The sequence below is a fragment of the Nothoprocta perdicaria genome, unplaced genomic scaffold (genome assembly GCF_003342845.1).
Source record: "Nothoprocta perdicaria isolate Ctin4 unplaced genomic scaffold, notPer1 scaffold_133, whole genome shotgun sequence".
Taxonomy (NCBI): Eukaryota; Metazoa; Chordata; class Aves; order Tinamiformes; family Tinamidae; genus Nothoprocta; species Nothoprocta perdicaria.
The window spans coordinates 1086708-1104141 of NW_020454461.1; the positions used below are offsets into that span (position 1 = coordinate 1086708).

Consider the following 17434-nt stretch of genomic DNA (forward strand, 5'->3'; position numbering starts at 1 on the left):
TCGCCGCGCCGACGTGCCCCGAGGTGAGCGGCGCCGCGGGGCCGCAGCGCGCGGTGCTCTGCTGTTACCTCGCCCTAAAACTATTTTTTTTTCCTTTCCCTCTCTCTCTCTCTCTCTCTCTCTCTCTCTCTCCTTTTTTCCCCCCTCTCCTTCCTTTTCAGCTGAGTAGTCCCGCGGGGAGGACCCGCTGCCCGGCCTCGCCGCTCCCGGCACTCGGAGGGGCTGCGTCCCGGCCTCCGCACGCAGGTAGCGAGCGGCGGGAAGCGGCCCGAGAGCCCGTCCCGCGGCCGGCGGCTGCGCCCGCCAGCCCAGAGCCGCCAAAAACACCCCCGGTTTATTTGGTTTTTTCTTTTCTTTCAAGGTCCATGATGTTGACAACTATGTTCTTGGCTGCTTTCATTCTTATTACCGTACACTCGCAGGAAACTGAGGAAACCATAACGTACACGGTAAGGTTTAGCAGCCTTTGAGGTAACTACGGCTTAGCAGGGATTCGGCTCTATGTGACCCCGAAGGAAAACCAAGTTACTTGCCAACGTGCAGCATGCAGCACCGCGCTCCCGGCTCCCAGCGTTAACTGGAAAGTCATCTGCTTCTACGGGGAAAAACTCGATTTTAAAACTAAAGCTTACAAGACTGAAAAAAAATCAGCTCTTAACTCCCTGTTACAGCTTACCTAGGCRGGCTCAATGAACTGAACAAGATTCTCAGTTTTGTGAGACTTTTTGTTTGTTTTGTTTAATTTAAAAATATATATATATTACTAGCACTGTCCTGTTAAATATATGCAACCTGACAATTAGGTCAAGCATTATATTGTTTTCATCTGGATATTTCAAGCTGCTTTTTAACAGATTACAAGTACTTCAAAATTCAGTAATCTTAATAAAACATCTAAGTTATGGAGCAATCAGTTTCTGGGTTGCTTTTGAGCAGTTTTTCTGCATGTCTTCAAGTGCATTCTGCCGGAATACTAGAAATAGATTCTGCTTATAACCAAGAGATGGAGTAAGAGATTTTTTTTAAGGCCTTTTTAGAAGACCTTATTTTCCTTTTCTCTTTCTCTCTCTCCCTCTCTCTCTTTTTTATTTYTTTTTTCCTCCTCCTTTCTCTTCCTTTTTTTCCTGCCAGTGTTCGCTCTCTGGCTTGCATAATGAATGTCATAGGAGCAGTGGAGAGGCAATTACATCGACTTGGGCCRTGTAAAAAGACCCATTTTCACATCTGATTACAGTTGTAATCCCTGCAACTTCCTTCTTATGGGTGTTTCTCCAAATATGCATACAGCCATGTTCTGCTTGTGTGGCATTGCACTAATTCTGCACACATGCAAGAAGTTAGAGAACCACAGCCAAAGCCTGAGATTGTGTCTTACACAAGTAATCCCCCTGAAGCCAGCGGGATGGCTCAGTCTAGTAAATAGTGCAGAACTGGACTTAGCGTAGAAGACAGGGTTCAAAGAAATCTCAAGCAAGTATCAGGAATTCAATCAAGATATTTTAACTCTATGCTTTAGAAGCAATAGACTTCTAGGTTGGATGTGCTTAGGTACCGAAGACCTAAATGCCTTTTGAAAATATGTTTAAATATAGGAATCCTTTCTTGTCTATATAAACATATGAATATGCTTATATAAAATATACAATTACATATTCTCTTATAAAATATACAATTACATATTCTCTTATAAAATATACAATTACATATTCTCTTTAAAAGCTAAGCGTAATTTTTGTGATAAGCTTATTTAGCTTATACCAATATTGCATTTTTAGCATGGCTGGGTGACTTAATTGCCCATTTTCAAATAGGATTTAGCATTTAGGCTCTTATATGATTATTGTATTTAGRATCATGCGAAATTACTTTTAAACAAACTTTTTGGAAACTATACTCTTAGAATGCTCCCATTTCTCCTACAGATACTGTATTTGTTTAGGCCAAATCCTTTTCTATCATAAAACTCCTTTCTGCTTGAAGAGTTTAACTTAAATAGATACAACTTCTGTTGTGCATTAATAGGATCTGGGTGATTCAGTAAATGCATGAATCTGCTGTTTTCCTTTGGGTTTGTGTTTTCATAGCTACAGTAACTTTACTGTTTTCAACTCAGCATGTAGTCATTCCTTTAGAGATTGAGAACTGCAATACAATTAGTTGTTCACTTACCCATTTTACTTCCAACTCGCTGCTGCATTTGGCAGATCACTGGTGTCACCTGCAAATGAAAAAAATGTTGKTTTTATTCTATTGCTGACTCAGTGTCTATTAGTAACAAGTTTCTCAAAATAACTTCATGATAATGGAATATAGAACAAGTAGATCTCAGCATCAGAGGCGCAAACTTGTCACTTCTAGAATTCTTCTGAAGCAGAGGAATTTCAAAAGATTTAGTTTGCCTGGCTGAGACTAATTAGGTTAGTTTAATTCTCTTTTTTTTTTTCCTTGTAGGGCCATTAAAAATAATATCTTAAAGAGCATAACATGCATATGCACCTACGTAGTACAGCTGCTTTGGTTCATTGTTATTTTAAATGTCTACTGTATTTGGTAACATTGTGACAGTTTCCCTAATTGTGATGTGATGAAAACTATGTTCTAGATTAATGCTTTTGGGTAGAAGGAATATGAAGATACCCACCCAAATTGCAGGGTGCCATATTTAAAATTATTTTAAAGCTGCTAGTTTGATGTATTTGCTGAGCATAATCTTGTTTGATTTTTGTGAAGTCTTATTTATATGAATAGTACTGCTGCTATAAACTTTAACAGTTTATTTTATGGCTTACAATATTAATTGTTATCCCTAGACTGTATTTCCCCAAGCCATGTGACTAAAAAGCATGTGAATGAATTTCCAACAGTCACAGGATCTCTCCCCACTGCTAGAATGCTAAAGGGAGAGAAGTTGTTGTAGAGGCGGTTAGAGGCTTATTGGTTTCTCTGCCAACTCTGTTCCAGGAATGAAAGGTGTTCACCTCTTGGGTGGCAGTGAACCAGATCAAAATTCACAAAAAGTTACTCTTTTTCACAAGGAGATTGATATTGGTAGGTTAGGTCAGTCCAGAAGTCCATTTATTCTAGCATTTTGTCCCAGCCAATGACAGATGCTTAAAAAATGTGTATAGGAACAAGGCAAGGAAAAAGGAATGCTCTCCTTGCCTTGTCCCCTACCCCCAGTACAGTCTACCTACTCAAAACAACCTTAGCTTAGGAGTTTCTTTGGGCAGAGGCTATATCTATATATATTCTTATTATTCCTTCTATTCAACAGTGATGCACCTCCAACTTGACAGGATACAGAAACATAGCATTTTCTCTAATGTCAAAGTTTGAGTTCATTGAAACATCCTAAATAAAAATTCTCATTAAATAACATTAGTCATTTTATTTTTTTTTCTTTTCTGTATAGCAATGCACAGATGGCTATGAATGGGATCCTGTTAGGCAACGGTGCAAAGGTACAGTAAGTAATTTTCTAAAAAAGACTTGTCATTGGTAGTCTTTTAATATTATCATTACGCATCTCTGTTCTGAACAAAATGGAGTGCTTGCATGTCACTATATCATTTGTATTAATGTCTGTTGAAGGTTCTGCAGTTAAAAGCATGACTTGTGTTGTTGCTAACCACAGATATTGATGAATGTGAAATAGTCCCAGATGCATGTAAAGGTGGGATGAAATGTGTTAACCACTATGGAGGATACCTCTGTCTACCCAGAACAGCCCAAATTATTGTAAATGAGCAAGAAGAAGCAGCAGCTGAATCTACTAGTGGTCGAAATAATGTAATTCGACGGACTCCCGTAGATCCTCATCGTGCCCCTCCAAACCCAACTCATCAAATACAGTGTGCAGCTGGCTATGAACAAAGTGATCACAATGTGTGCCAAGGTAAGCAAGCTGCTGTATGCTTTTYTTCCAGTATAAGTGGAGAGTATGTGATAACAGTCTCTGCCTGGAAAATGACAACATACAACTTCTGCATTTATTATGAATGTATTATTGTGCTGTTATATTGGCTACATCTTTCATGAAGTTGTATAAAATGGGTGCTTGTTGTTGTTGTTCAAGGTAACTGAATTTGCAGTTTCTTGCACCTTTCCACCTGTTCCGTACTCAGCGAGGTGTGCCCAAGAGAGGCAATGCTTTGAAGAAAGTAGGCAACACAGCAGGATGTAGCATAGACAAATTCGAGACTTGAACAGTATTTTTTCAGTTAGTGAATGCTGAATACAGGAAAAAAAATGTGAATTTTGTCTTGGACGTAGGACAGTGTTTTGTTTTCTTACATAGATCATATTTGTGTGAGGGATATTTCTCAGGTGGTAGGAACCAAGCATCTGTAGAGATCGTGCTCTTCTGATCTCTCGGACAGTAGCCCTACACAGGCCCCATCTGCTTCCTTCCACTTAGTTGACCAAAACTATGGCAAGGAAGAGCTTTCCTTCAAGTGTACATACAGCACACGGTGCCAAAATTCTCAGGGTATTAGCAATGGTAATTGTATGCATTCRGGAATCAGACTTGCAAGCACTACTGTAAACTAAGACTGTTTCATTTATTATATAATATAAATAGTTTACTGTTATACATGCTGAAGTAACAAATGTTTCATCCGCTGTTTTCTTTCCCTTTCGTAAAAATATATTCTACTTGTTGTTCATGAGCTTGGCTTCCAAGCAAGTTAGTAGGGTACCCAGGCAAACATTAGAGGGCAAAGTTTGACCCACTGTTCATCTTTTCCATTTTGTGGCCCATAACAGTATAATCATATAAAATAGTACTTGGGTGGCTATAATCAGGGCAAGCTGTATTACACAGTGGTAAACCCATTTTTCCTTGGTATTCATGCATACTGAACATTATTTATCACTAGTAAGTACATTCCCTGTCATTCTGAAGTATAGTAATCATCATGGAAGCTGGGTAAGTTATTTTTATAAGCCAGAAATGCAACCCTGAGACTTTGCCTATCTAATAATGTTCAGCATTTCTGCTGCTCTCATTTGACAATGTTAAGTAGTGAGTCACCAAAGGAGGTCAGTACCCTGATTCCCTTAACCTCAAGCTTTCACATGAGAAAATTGATGCAGAGTGAGGCAAATTATTTTCCCCCACTTTAACTTTGCAAACTRGTGGCTGAACTGGGGACAGAACACCAGGCTCTGGGGTCCAGTCCAGCTTTCCCCCCATCACATTATACTGTATTACTGTGACGCTCATCTTAACTGGTGAATTATGATTTTAAACTGCTTAAAATTTAGCATGTAACTATATTTTTACTTTATATTTTTTGAAGATCTCCAAAAATGGAACAGCTCTTACTGAAATGTTTTCAGATAAATAAGTGAAAGCATAGGAAAAATTAACAGTTTGTAATGCCTAATGCCTTCCTACATTCTAAACATAGAAAGTTGTGAGTTCAAGTTAACTTTTTAAGACTGATGAGACTGGTTGGGGAATTTTGGTTTTGTTGAGAAGACTGGTGGAAATAATTCCTTTTCCCTTCCTGCTCTCAGCTTCCTGAAACTTGCAGCTAAATATTTGTAAACAATTTACAAATCTTTGGTTAATTACAACAACAACCAACTGTTGTTATAGTACTAGAATTTCAGCTAGGAGACACACAAACTATGGTGAAATCTTGGGACTTTCCTGAGTCAATCAGAGTTTTGCTACTAACTTCCCTGTGCCAAAATTTCGTTCTAAATGCAGAAAGTATGGAAATACTAGTGCTTAAAGGCTAAAATGTATTACACTGAATGAATTCCAGCTGGAAGAAGGGCAGTGGACAGTGTGCTTGAAAGAAGGGATAAAAGACTTTTGGAGCAYTTAAAGTCCGCATGATCTTCATGCATTTCACCACTGAAAATATCTTATAAAAGATAATCTTGATCAGCAATGGTCCCACTGTGATTTTATTTAATTATGGTTAAAAGACTCTGCTATGATAACTGCTTGAGGCTCCTAGGGAGTGTAACTTACACATATAGTCACACTTAAGCTTGTTTTATTGTTTAGTAAATCAAATATGAAGTCCAGCTCCTTCTAATTGTTTGCAGATGTATGACATTTTCCTTCCAGTCCAGCAGCACTAAGTATTTTATAACCAATGTGAAAGTGTGGAGACCTCTGTTTAARACAATAACATACTCTGAGGAACTGTATTACTGACATCATGCTGAAGTATGAGGGGCCTTCTGTTTTAATTCAAATGTCCACTCCCTTCTTAAACATTGAGCATCGAGGGCACAATGAGCCAAACACTCCTGTTGGCTCCTGCGTGTGGCAGAAATGGGCACAAATGCTGTTAGTCACGTTTGACTCTAAGTGGTTTCAGTGAGCTGTGAGCTTAAGCCTTGGGTAAGACAGGACACCGCGTGTCCAAATCCTAGTTCAATGGATGTGAATGAGAAGCATGCAGGGAGGTAGGTGCTTCTCTGCACTCTGGAACCTACCACATATAGCTTATACCCCTGACTTAACAGATATTTAACACCTTTCTAACACCTGACCTGAAGAAAACAAACAAACGCTAATATTTACAAAGCTATGTCTGCAAAGCATGGTGTTATTTTTAACAGAGACCACATAACATTAAAAGCAGATATGAAAGTTGATAGCTAAACCCACTGTCTTGCAGAAGACAGCTCTAGCAAAATGATTGTGATTTCCTATCATACACATGAAAGTCATTTTTATAGCTACTATCAATCAGAAACATGATTTTGTATAACTGCTTGTCAGAAGCTTCTGGGAAGCAAAAACTCTGGGAAATTCTTCAGGTACTAAGTCTCAGTGGGAGGTGAAGGAACTTCCAGAATGGATGGCAAGATGAAGGGAGAGTATTCTGGACAAAGATCTTTTTATATAGAAAACAGATCAAAGCACTGGATTTGACTTTGAGCAAACCACTTAAATTCAGAACTTAAGCTAAATTGAAGCCCTGACACACTTTGTATTTTTCCCCCTGATTTCAATATRGTTGATTCCTGTTTCAGTTACTTTTACATTTGTCTTTAAAAGAAARTGCTGCTGGCTTAGTGACCAAATAGTTTGCTGTGTGTAGCACCTGACAGGTGCTACCTTTCAGGAGGCTGCCAAGATGCTCTCGCCTGTTGGTGTGAAAGTATCCCTCCAATTAGGAAAAACTAAAAATGGTATAAGAAATATTTTCCTTAAAGTTGAGTTGAATTTTGATGGACTTTTTTTTTTTTTTTTTTTTGCCTTGCACTGAAATTAATGTTTGTACTCTCTATTGCATGCATACAAGAAGTCTGAATTGCATTTCTGCAGTGTAGTTCAGGCACTTTGTGATTTGCATCTGGTTCTAGCAAAGTTAAACTGCCTAAGTAATTCAATTTTGTCAGACCTACTCTGTAAGTAACCACTAGCTTTTCCCAGAATGTCATGACATTTAAACAAACTTAGAAAATACCAAGCAAAGGCACCAATAAGTCTSTAGCCTTAAGAAGGGGAAGAACTTTTTCCCTATCACACTGGTTGTAGAAGCAATAAAGTAAATAAGCCAAAACAACCATCTTTGCTGCTCTGCTAAACTCCTAACTTAATTTCCTGTGATTTTTTTTCCTGATCCTGCCCACAGTCTCTGTACCCCTGTAACTGTACGAGACATGGAAGAGAAGTTGTAATAGAGATATCAATTCTTGCTTGTTTGAAGAAGTTAAATAAGTTATCTAGATTCTGCATTTTTTGCAGGGAAGAGGTAAGGGGGAGCAAGTTGGTGATGTTTTGTTCTTCGCCCAAAAATCACTTTGTATAATACACATCATGCATGTGCAGCTAGCATGCAAAGGTCGCAAAAAATGGTGCAAGGGCAGGTGTGCTCAGCAGAAACTGCTGAGGTGCAGGAGCCTGGGCCAGTCTTGGTCCATGCCATTTGGCAGTACAGACACCTTGTGCCTAATCTCCTTAAGAGCAAAATGTGAAGACAGCTAAGAGCTTCTCGTGCTATTACCCAGAACCATTTTATGCAGTCTTTTTCAAAAATCATACCTTTACTTACATTGTAGCATCTCGAGGTTTGGTTGGGGCTTGGGGGAGGGGGAGGTTGTTTTTGTTTTGTTTTTTCTCTTCACTTCTTGTGCATTTAGGGGTACTTTTAGGAGTACAATAGAGTGAGATGACAAGCTTAGTTTGAGAGGCATTAAAGGAAGATAGTTTGAGTTTGGTGGTAGGACTAGGAGAGAGGCTCTGGGAGTAGAAGGCAGGCTAGTTATCTACTCTGGGAAGACAACCCAAAGTCTTCTTCTAACTGCCAGTGGTTCATCCAACAGCTTATTGAGGCAGAGTCCGTATGTGTGCTACAGTACTTCAGTAAGTGGAAACCCACTGAATTTTTCAGGGAAGCCATGAAAGGATACAAGATGACTCTTTCACAGCTTTTTATACTAAATGTTCTATTAATGTACTATTAATGTGTGTGCATGTGGGTCCAGGGTGCAGCGGTCATCAGCCCATCCTGAACCAGTTCTTCACGCTGTTAATATGTGAACTTGCTGCTTTTGTACTGCAAAGAGTCCTTGCTAGAGGATCTCTTTAATTTGTATTGAGAAACCAGGGAGGAGGAAAGGGAGGTCACCAGAAAACATCTTGTTTTAAGGACCTATTTTTGGGCACTCTTAAAATTTGACCACTCTAAATTATCTTCCCATCTGTGCTATTTGCACAGCTGTGAGTATCATGTCAAGACCTTGGACAGATAATCTCTGTTCTGTCTGACCATTTTACTGTGAACATCCATCACAAGCATAAATACTAGCAGCTGCTTCACTTCCTTTAGTTAGTTACTGCTTTTCCATGATTCTGACTCCTGCAGGAATATGCTCAGGACTTTGCCACCAGGGATTTGTAGCATGTGTAGAGTCAAGCAGGCTTCAGAAAGTTGTATTACCTTAGTTGCTTGGATTGTGATTATGCAGACAATCATTAGACTTAAAGTTTACCGTAACAAAATGAAGTTGTTAGTTTTTGTGGCTTCTTATTTGAAAAAAATGGGATCTTACAGGGGCTATGTTGACTCTTACATCTTTGGATTTGATTTGTTGTTTGTAAAGCCTGCTTGCTTAAAAGCTCTGATCAAGCTAATGTCTTCAGAGACAAGTATAGCAAATGCAGTCAGAAGGGCCATAGCATCAAATACAGATGTTGATCCCTCTTTGGAACTTCTGTTTCTAAGCTGAAAGTGTTTTTCATAATGCAGTCAGGAACGGCACTGGAGAGCAAAAGGGAGGAACAGAGCTCTATCTAAGCCTGATTGGGTATCCCAGTGTGTTTAGCACTCTGCTGCAACCTTTGGAGTGCTTATATGTATCTACAAGAAATTCGCTGTGCTTGCCACAGACAGGCAAAAGTTTCCTCTAAGTCAGTAAACTTTACAAGTAACAACAGTTGCCATCCATCATGTTCAACAATGTTGGTAGCATAAAACACGATCCGTAAGAGAACAGACTGGCTTTTGTTCCAGTCCTTTCAAAATTTGCTGTTAATGAATTCTCATCTCATAAAGTTACAGTGGTGTGAGGGTCTCCCAACAGCTGCTCTTGTCATGTTTTTTGCATAATTTCATAGTAATGCTATTGCTACTTTGAGTAGGAGTAGAAGACGCTTTCTCCTGTTCTTCCATTAAGTATAGTGATTTTCTTCATTTCTGTTTGCTTTAAGCAGATCTGCAGTTATTTCATTCTGGACTACTGCACTGTAGTTCTTTAGCCTGCTGAGAAGGGCTTTGTGTTCCTCCTTTCTCCATTTGTAATTTTCTCTCTAACCAAAAGCATTTTTCTCTACATTTTCAAACCTGAGACTTGTTTCTGCTTATGTAATATAAAATGGAAATGCTGTTATCTGTATTCCATTTTATTTTTTCAGCACCAACAAGAATGCTTTCAGTTTGCATTCTTGCAGGGTCATTACAGGTGTAACCAGGTACTGAAAAAACATCCAGTGGCTTGATGAGTAGCAGCTTTCTAGCTATCACTTCTCCCCAGCCAAGCTGCTCTCTATCTGTAGCTATACATCTTTTCTTCTTGATTTTTTTTATCCATGAGCTACTTCCCTGTCTGTTGTTGCCAGCATGTTGATTTTCTRTTCACCACTAGCACTGAAGATAGCCAGATTTCCAAGCTTTAATGTTAGCACCCCAAATAGCTTGGAGTACCCAGTCACCTTTCCTAACCCTGAAGCATCTCTACAYGTTCTCAGTGTTACTACTAATCCCGACGGTCTAAGCAGCTTCTTGCAGATCAGCAATAATGGAATGATAATTTAGCCAGCTGGGTAACTAGTTCAAGAGCTGCAGTTGAAAACGGTTATTTATTTTCTTTCTATTATTCTCTTTCCAAGTGATTTTCTTCATTTCTTTTTCATGCTGGCAAAACAAGATGACAGCTACAGCTTGTATTTGCCTTTCCGTGTGTGCCAAAATATTCCGAAAGGAAGAACAAAGTTTCTGACAAATAAGGAAGTAAGCTGTTTGATTCTTCACTATACCATCTAGAGAGGCTTATGTTCCTTTGCATTAGCTTTTCTGAGGAAAAATATTTCCTGCACCACAGCCAAGWGAGCAGCCTTTCTTATTATTTGACCTGAATATTGTTATCATGCTGTTTTGCTGCCATTCAGGACAACAAGAGTGTTTCTTTTGAAGATCTTTTTGGTCTTGTGGTGTCTGTGACTAAACAGGAATTTCTGAGTCTACCTTGCTRCATGATATTCTAAACATTCTATACATAAAGCATTGTGTAATCAACTCTGCTTGTATGTTCTTTACATAGCGCCTGTCGCGGCTTGGCAGCCCTTTGTCCTGTGTGTGTTGCTGTAGGAACTTTCACTTTCGTGCAAGTTGAGACATTTCCTGCAAGTTGAGCTTGGCCATCTCCTATCCTTATGCTACAGGAATGTTTGTCCTCATTTTCCCTCTGTGAGGATGTTTGAGATGTTTTTCTCTGCATTGTTGTTATTTATCTCTCTTCTAGAGTCCTATGTAAAAAAAAATTAAATATCCTTTCAGCTAGAAGATTTTTTTATCAAAGGCAAGTTAGCCAAGTGCATTTCACACAGCTCAGTTGCTTCTAAGCATAAGATCCAAAGATTTGAATTTGACTGGTAAGATTTTGGYATAGATGTGGTGAGAAGAATATATGGAAGAGGCAGTCCGCCGTGTAAGGTCCATGGATAAAAACATAAAAGTTCACAAAGATTAYATCTGTTCTCATTTGTAACTTGCTCAGTTTCATTTCCCTAGTACCCAGAAAGTGATTGTTTTGGAGGGAAAACCACTTGTCATAACTTAATAATACAGCAAAACTGAATTTGAAAAAACATGTTCAGTGTTTAAAAATCCTGTATGTATTTTCTTTCTTTTACATTTTAACTTTACTAAATTACAGGAGGAATTTGCAAATTACAGTTATGAAATAGTTTAGTGCACATATGCTTATTATAAAATACCTTTTATACACATTCTCATTTTTGTTTTTTATTCATTGACCTAAAGTCATGTTAAAAGTTGGTTCTGTTGCAAGTATAGTGGAGAAATGTCTAATTTTTGTTATGTATAATTACATGGCAAAATCTATAACTTTGAAGTCTAAAAAAAAAGATTCTAAGAAAGCAGCATTTATTACACATGCTTTTGTAACTTCTAGTGCTTTGAAAATATTCTTAAGGCGTAGAAAATAATTAAACCTCTTCTGGCATCATGAACCCCAATCATTTAATTAAGTATTTTTAAAACCAGATACTCAGACTCTCATCTGTCAGTGTTCCCGAATATCTCAGCAAGTAACTTCACCTAACCTAAAAATGTGCACTATTCTGACTAATAATTWATTCTGCAGTTAAAAGGCTTTATCTACACAGCTTTCCTGCTTCAATTGTTCATTTCCTATTGTTGTTTCRTTTCGCTATCAAAACTGTATTTCTGGAGAGGAAAGTTTGGTTGATACTTGTTTGGTTAAGGATGTTGGTGGTGACCTTAGATGGCTGCCCACAAAATAATGAAAATTCTAAAATAGGATGATGTGGGGTGCAGTGTGTGAAGGTCTGTCTCCTGGGCCCAGCTGGTTACTTTGTGAAGCTTTGAATCTCTGTAACCTACTGATTAAACAGTCAGCTCTGTAAGTGACCATACCTAGGCTTTTTGTATAATTTCAGCCTGCTTAACAGCGTCCTGAAAGGGAGAAGGCCCCACTGGGCCTTCTTGCGTAAGCTGAACTTAATGCCGAGTAAACATCTACTCTAATGCATGACCTGCTATGATGTGATATAAGCAAAGCTGACATTGCACTAGAGGATGTTCAGTCCATGTCTGAACAGATGCTCTGTGTCTGTCCGTACAAACAGAACTCATTCAAGAATTTTGATATGCATGCATGCGACTTCTCTTAACGGGCAACAGGTCTTAATGAGTGCAGTCAAGTCCCAGTAGATGGTGAGAGCAATGGAGAGAACGGTGATTTCAAAGTTACAAGCCTGAATGACTGCAGGAATGTACGTTGTCCCTCAGTAACATCTTCAAGCCTGACTTTTCAAAGTACTTGGTGACTGTTCACCCATGAATCTTTTATTTCAAAAAGACTGTCTTTAAAAAGGACTGATTTTTTTTCTGTCTGTTTAAATGATAAACTCATCTACCTTGATACATATGAAATTCAGTGCCAATTGTAAATTGCACTAATAGAAGTATTTTGATAAATCAGATAGCGATATGGCCATATAGAAGTGGTGTCTGTGTAAAGAAGACWTAGAGGCTCTCGTTAGTTAAAATACATAAGAGTAAAGAGATTTGTCAAAAATAGAAGAAATCTCACAAGAAAAAAAAGCATGCCAGAAAAACACTGAGTAGTATGGRCAATCAATTACTGCAGATTTCTTAGTACTAACRATATAAAAAGTATTTCTTTCAAATAGTTGCATGTTTGCGTAGAAGTTTAATATTAGAGTTAGAAAATGGAGTTTTGACAGGTAATAATTACTGATAAAAATGTATTTTTRAAGAGCCGAAAAGACTAATATCTAATCACAGGCTTGTAGAGAGGAGAAGGCATGGCAAAATAAGTAGACCCATAAATGAGTATTTAGCTCATATGACCTAGCTCATAGAACTAGCTCACTCAAAGATGGAGAAAGCTTCTTTCTCTTGTCTAAACAGTCTGTGGAGAAGTTAGTATATCTGAGATGTACTACAAAGGAGTTGGAATTCAATACATACTTAGAAGCAGTGTGTGTATTTTGGTAATTTGAGAACAGTTYACCTGCAGTCAATAAAGGTAGCACTATTTTAAGAAACAGATATCCTGGTCAGATGTCTTAATGAAACAGACTTGCACATCACAATTTTGAAATCATTTTGTTAGCCATCAYCTATATTACCAGACCTTACTTGTTTCTTATTTGCTTAAAACTCTTTCCCACCTGATGAATAGACGTAGATTGATCTAAATAGACTTTCTCACAAAGCAGAAGTTCTCAATATAATTTTTATATGATACAGATGATACAAAACAATGTATTGGCTTTCACACTTGGGACTAGTTAAAAATAGTGGTATTTCAGTAGAACCAGGGCAGTTAGTGCATAGGCACATGAGAAACTGGCAAAACCTTGGAGCACCCACTGATCTGCTCCTGCAAGTTGTGGAAATAAGTTCTTACTTTTTTCCTTACAGAAGCTGTTGAAAGGTGAGGAAAGTGGAGAATCCAAAGCAGTTCTTTACCAATGGGAAACAAAAGCAAAACATTCTTAACTAAAGTCATCCTGCCTGCATTTACTTTGGGTCTTGATTTTCCTCAATTGTACATGGCTTAATTTGGATGATTGGAGCAGCTTTTCTTTCCAGGTCACGCCCTGTACTTTGAGTAGACAAGAAGTTAAGCATGTTGGCAAAACCTTAGCTAAAGATAGCACGAGTGTGTATAGGCCCAGTATCTCCTTTCTCTTTTATCGGGTGCAGAGAACTGGGTACAGGCAGCTAAAGGTGACAGCCCCAAGTAAGCAACATTGTACAGGATGAGAACCTCTCAGTCTGGTGGTCTATGTAGAAGCAGCCCAAAGTGTCACAGCCCAAAGGAGCRTTAGTGGGAACAGAGTTGTAACCGTATTCCTGATAGTGTTTGTGTACTGTGAAATTTGGATGCAGGAAAAAAAAAAGGGCAAAACACAAGACTGACTTTCTTTAACATGTCTCACTTTTGTTTTTTCAATAATCCAGAAACAACATCCCCAAATTTCAGTCTATCATTCTGCAAATGTACATGGTGAAGTGGGAAGCAGAAATTTTTATTCCAAGCTATTCCTCTGTCAGAAACTGTGGTTCTCTACTCCAGCAGAAGGCAAAAAAAATCCATTTCTAGAAAACAGCTACATGAAAAAGTTGCTTCATTATGTATTTAAATCARAATGTATTCTCGGTTATGATTAGGCTCAAATTTCAGTGTGCATCGCTAAGAGATTCTCTACCTTACTATGTATGCAGATTTATAAGGCTCCAGGCACCTTTGAAATAAATTGAAAGCACAACCATGTAATAAAGCCAAAACCAGACACGAGCCAAGGAGATCCACCCAGCAACACCCTCGAACACGCTCAGCCTCTTCCCCTCAGCGCAGCTTCAGAGCACTTGTCTTCATCTTGTCTCCGCTTTCTCCACCCCGCGAAAGCTTCCTGGGGGATTCCCCGGCTGAGAGAGAAGGCCGAGCTCCGCTCGTGCCTCTTCACSGTGCACAAACAGTTCCCTTGCTCCATTCCCCTGCCTGCATTTCACAGGGAAGGCTGCTGTGTGCAACACTGCTCAGCCCCTTTCAGGGAGGATATTGCAGAACAGGAGTGGTTAACAGCAGGAGAAAGCACCAGGTAGGTGATAAGAGAGGAGGGAAGTGCCAAAGCTGTTGTGTTCCCCCCTCTACAGCACAAGAATTGAGATTGCCATTTGCGAAACTGAATGTTGCTTTGGTAGGAGAACCCCCCCAAAAAAGTAAAACCCACTTAGAAAACTTAGTGAAAACTTCCTGAACTCGCCTACAAAACTTAGTTAAACCAAGGACTGAGAATCTAACGCATGTATATACACTTAAAGCAATCTTTAAATATTAACTTACTTGAGGATGAGATTAATTATTGGGAGATAGATCACTTTGCATCTAACTGGCAATATCCTTATCTTTCTCTGAGRTTCCTAGTGCTGCCCAATTTAAGGAAGCACAGTGGTTTAGGAGAGCTGCAAATACTCCACTGAACAATTTCCCATCTTTCTGCACTTGGTGACTCCCACCTGTGTGTGAACTGGGCATAAGGCCTGTTTCCCAAAGTCTTGCTAAATCCATCTGGTGGATACCTGATCTTCAGGATCATAATGGAACCATTTCCTGACATAGGAGCAGCAGAAGGTTGAGATTTTTTTTTTTTTTTTTTTTAAACAGGGAGCAAACCTATGTAAATTTTTTGGACTATTTGAAAATGTATCTGTAATTATGATAAATTTATGTATCAACAATCTGATCTAAATGAGTATTAGTTGTCAAATACAATTTAAAACAAATGAAGTCAAGTGTCAATACCAGAACACGTTCAACATCGAAATCTGTTTGCTGTTGTGAGGAAATGTGCAATACTGAATTTCAGGGACGTCATTTTGTACAGTAGTAGCTTTCAGGGACGTTACTCAGGCTCCATCTTTCTGGGCAACGTATTATCTATTCTGCTGTGCAAGGTCCTGGTGCTGCATGCACTTGCATACCTCAGCATGTACATACCTGATACAAAGTTACTGCCATGCTTATTGTTATATTTAGGACAAGAGTAGCTGTTTCTTATATCATTCTTTGTATTAGACTCTTTGTTCTAATATCCATTTTGTCCRCGATAGCCAAAAAGGGCCTCAGCACGTTCTGGCTCAGGGAGGCTGTGTGAGCCTCCTGGGCTCCATACACATGCCTCATCTGTGACCAAAGCGGGCTGAAGGAGCCGTTTCACAGCACCCTGTCCTCAGGGTGGAGTCCCGCTCCTAGGACAGTTAYGATCAGTAAGCTGAAAGCAGAATATTAAAGAGACCAATGGGGCCGGTCGGGATTTTCACAAACCAAATGGCCATTCTGGGGATTCAGCCAGGAAGAGCAGTCGTCGCTATATAAAAATATGAAAAATGGCAAAGAATATGACACAAAAATATGGAATTTGGCCATGTGGTTCCAAGCAGGAGAGCCGTGGGTTCCGCCTGGCTCAGCCAGTGGCTGCCCTGCAGAACGCTGCAGGAGCTGCGCCGCACACCARCTAACACACGCCAGCTTTAGGGTATAAAGTTATGGAACTGTTTTTGTCACACAAATTCAGCTTCAAAACAGAATTACTGTCCCACTGGGATGCAATTGGGATGGGTTACATAGACAACAACCCTTTAAAACTGGGATGATAATATGCAGGTTTTTCCATGCCTATCATTTGTCCTTAATTTGAAAAATTAAATGCTTATGTTCCACTGTTAACTATTTTTAGCACCAGTTTCACAATTTAGCCCAGTGATGACCAAATCCTTACAAACTTCTGCTCACAGCTGTCCTTAATTTATTTAATTTGGTGCTTATCTTGCATTAAAAAATACTAAAAATATTTCGGACTCATAAATGTTTTAATCAAAAACCTCACTAGACTTAAGTACTGCTTAAACAGCTTTCTATTATCTGTAAGAAAAMTACATCTTAAACTTAATCAGGGAAAAGAAAGGTAATACAGTTTTCCATTATGGGTGATAGGTTAGAGTGTATTACAGAGTCACAGAATAATTCCAGTGGCGAGGGACCTCAGGAAGTCTCTAGTCCAGCCTTCTAAAAACAGGGTCAGCTCTGAGGTGAAATCCTCAGGCCAGGACTTTATTCAGTCAAGTCTTGAAAACTTTTAGGGGTGGGGACTGCACAACCTTTATGGACAGCCTGGTCCACTTCTTGATTTCCTAAAGGTGAAGAAGTTTTTCCTTCTACTAAGTTGGGACCTGTTTGTTTCAGTTCACTATAGCTTATGGATGGAGACAGAGAAGACAAAGTTTCACACAGATAGAGTGACAAGCTCAGCTGAGATACCCTCACGCTGTGAATATTTAAATGATTGGCTTTCTTTCTTTACTCTGTATTTTCTTCAGTAAAATTGAAAAAAATACACTTTCTTGTTTTTAMCTTTCACCAAGATTAAGACTACTATTTCTTACTCTGATTTTCAGAACTGTGCATTATATATGGGAAAGATTGCAGTTGTTTTCTTGCAAAGGATGAAGATGAGGACATGCTTTGCACACAGCAGAGTAGCACAATTATGGGGCAGCCTGGAGTAGCACAAACATGTCCTTCACAGCCACCTGTGGCCCAGCCCTGGCCCAAGTGAATGCTTRTTCTCAAAACAGGGAAAAAATATAATTGCACTTGT

General features: G+C 39.0%; 1 protein-coding gene across 1 annotated transcript in view; it reads left to right on the plus strand.

Moving 5' to 3' along the window:
• Positions 1-10: 10 nt before the first annotated feature.
• The window catches only part of EFEMP1 (EGF containing fibulin extracellular matrix protein 1), a 49761-nt gene continuing 32337 nt past the window's right edge, over positions 11-17434 (plus strand). Inside the window, exons 1-5 of the mRNA XM_026033802.1 lie at positions 11-23; positions 162-246; positions 362-449; positions 3413-3461; positions 3635-3895. Coding sequence (XP_025889587.1) covers positions 366-449; positions 3413-3461; positions 3635-3895 — 394 coding nt within the window. The 5' untranslated portion in view covers positions 11-23; positions 162-246; positions 362-365. The remainder of the gene's footprint in view (positions 24-161; positions 247-361; positions 450-3412; positions 3462-3634; positions 3896-17434) is intronic.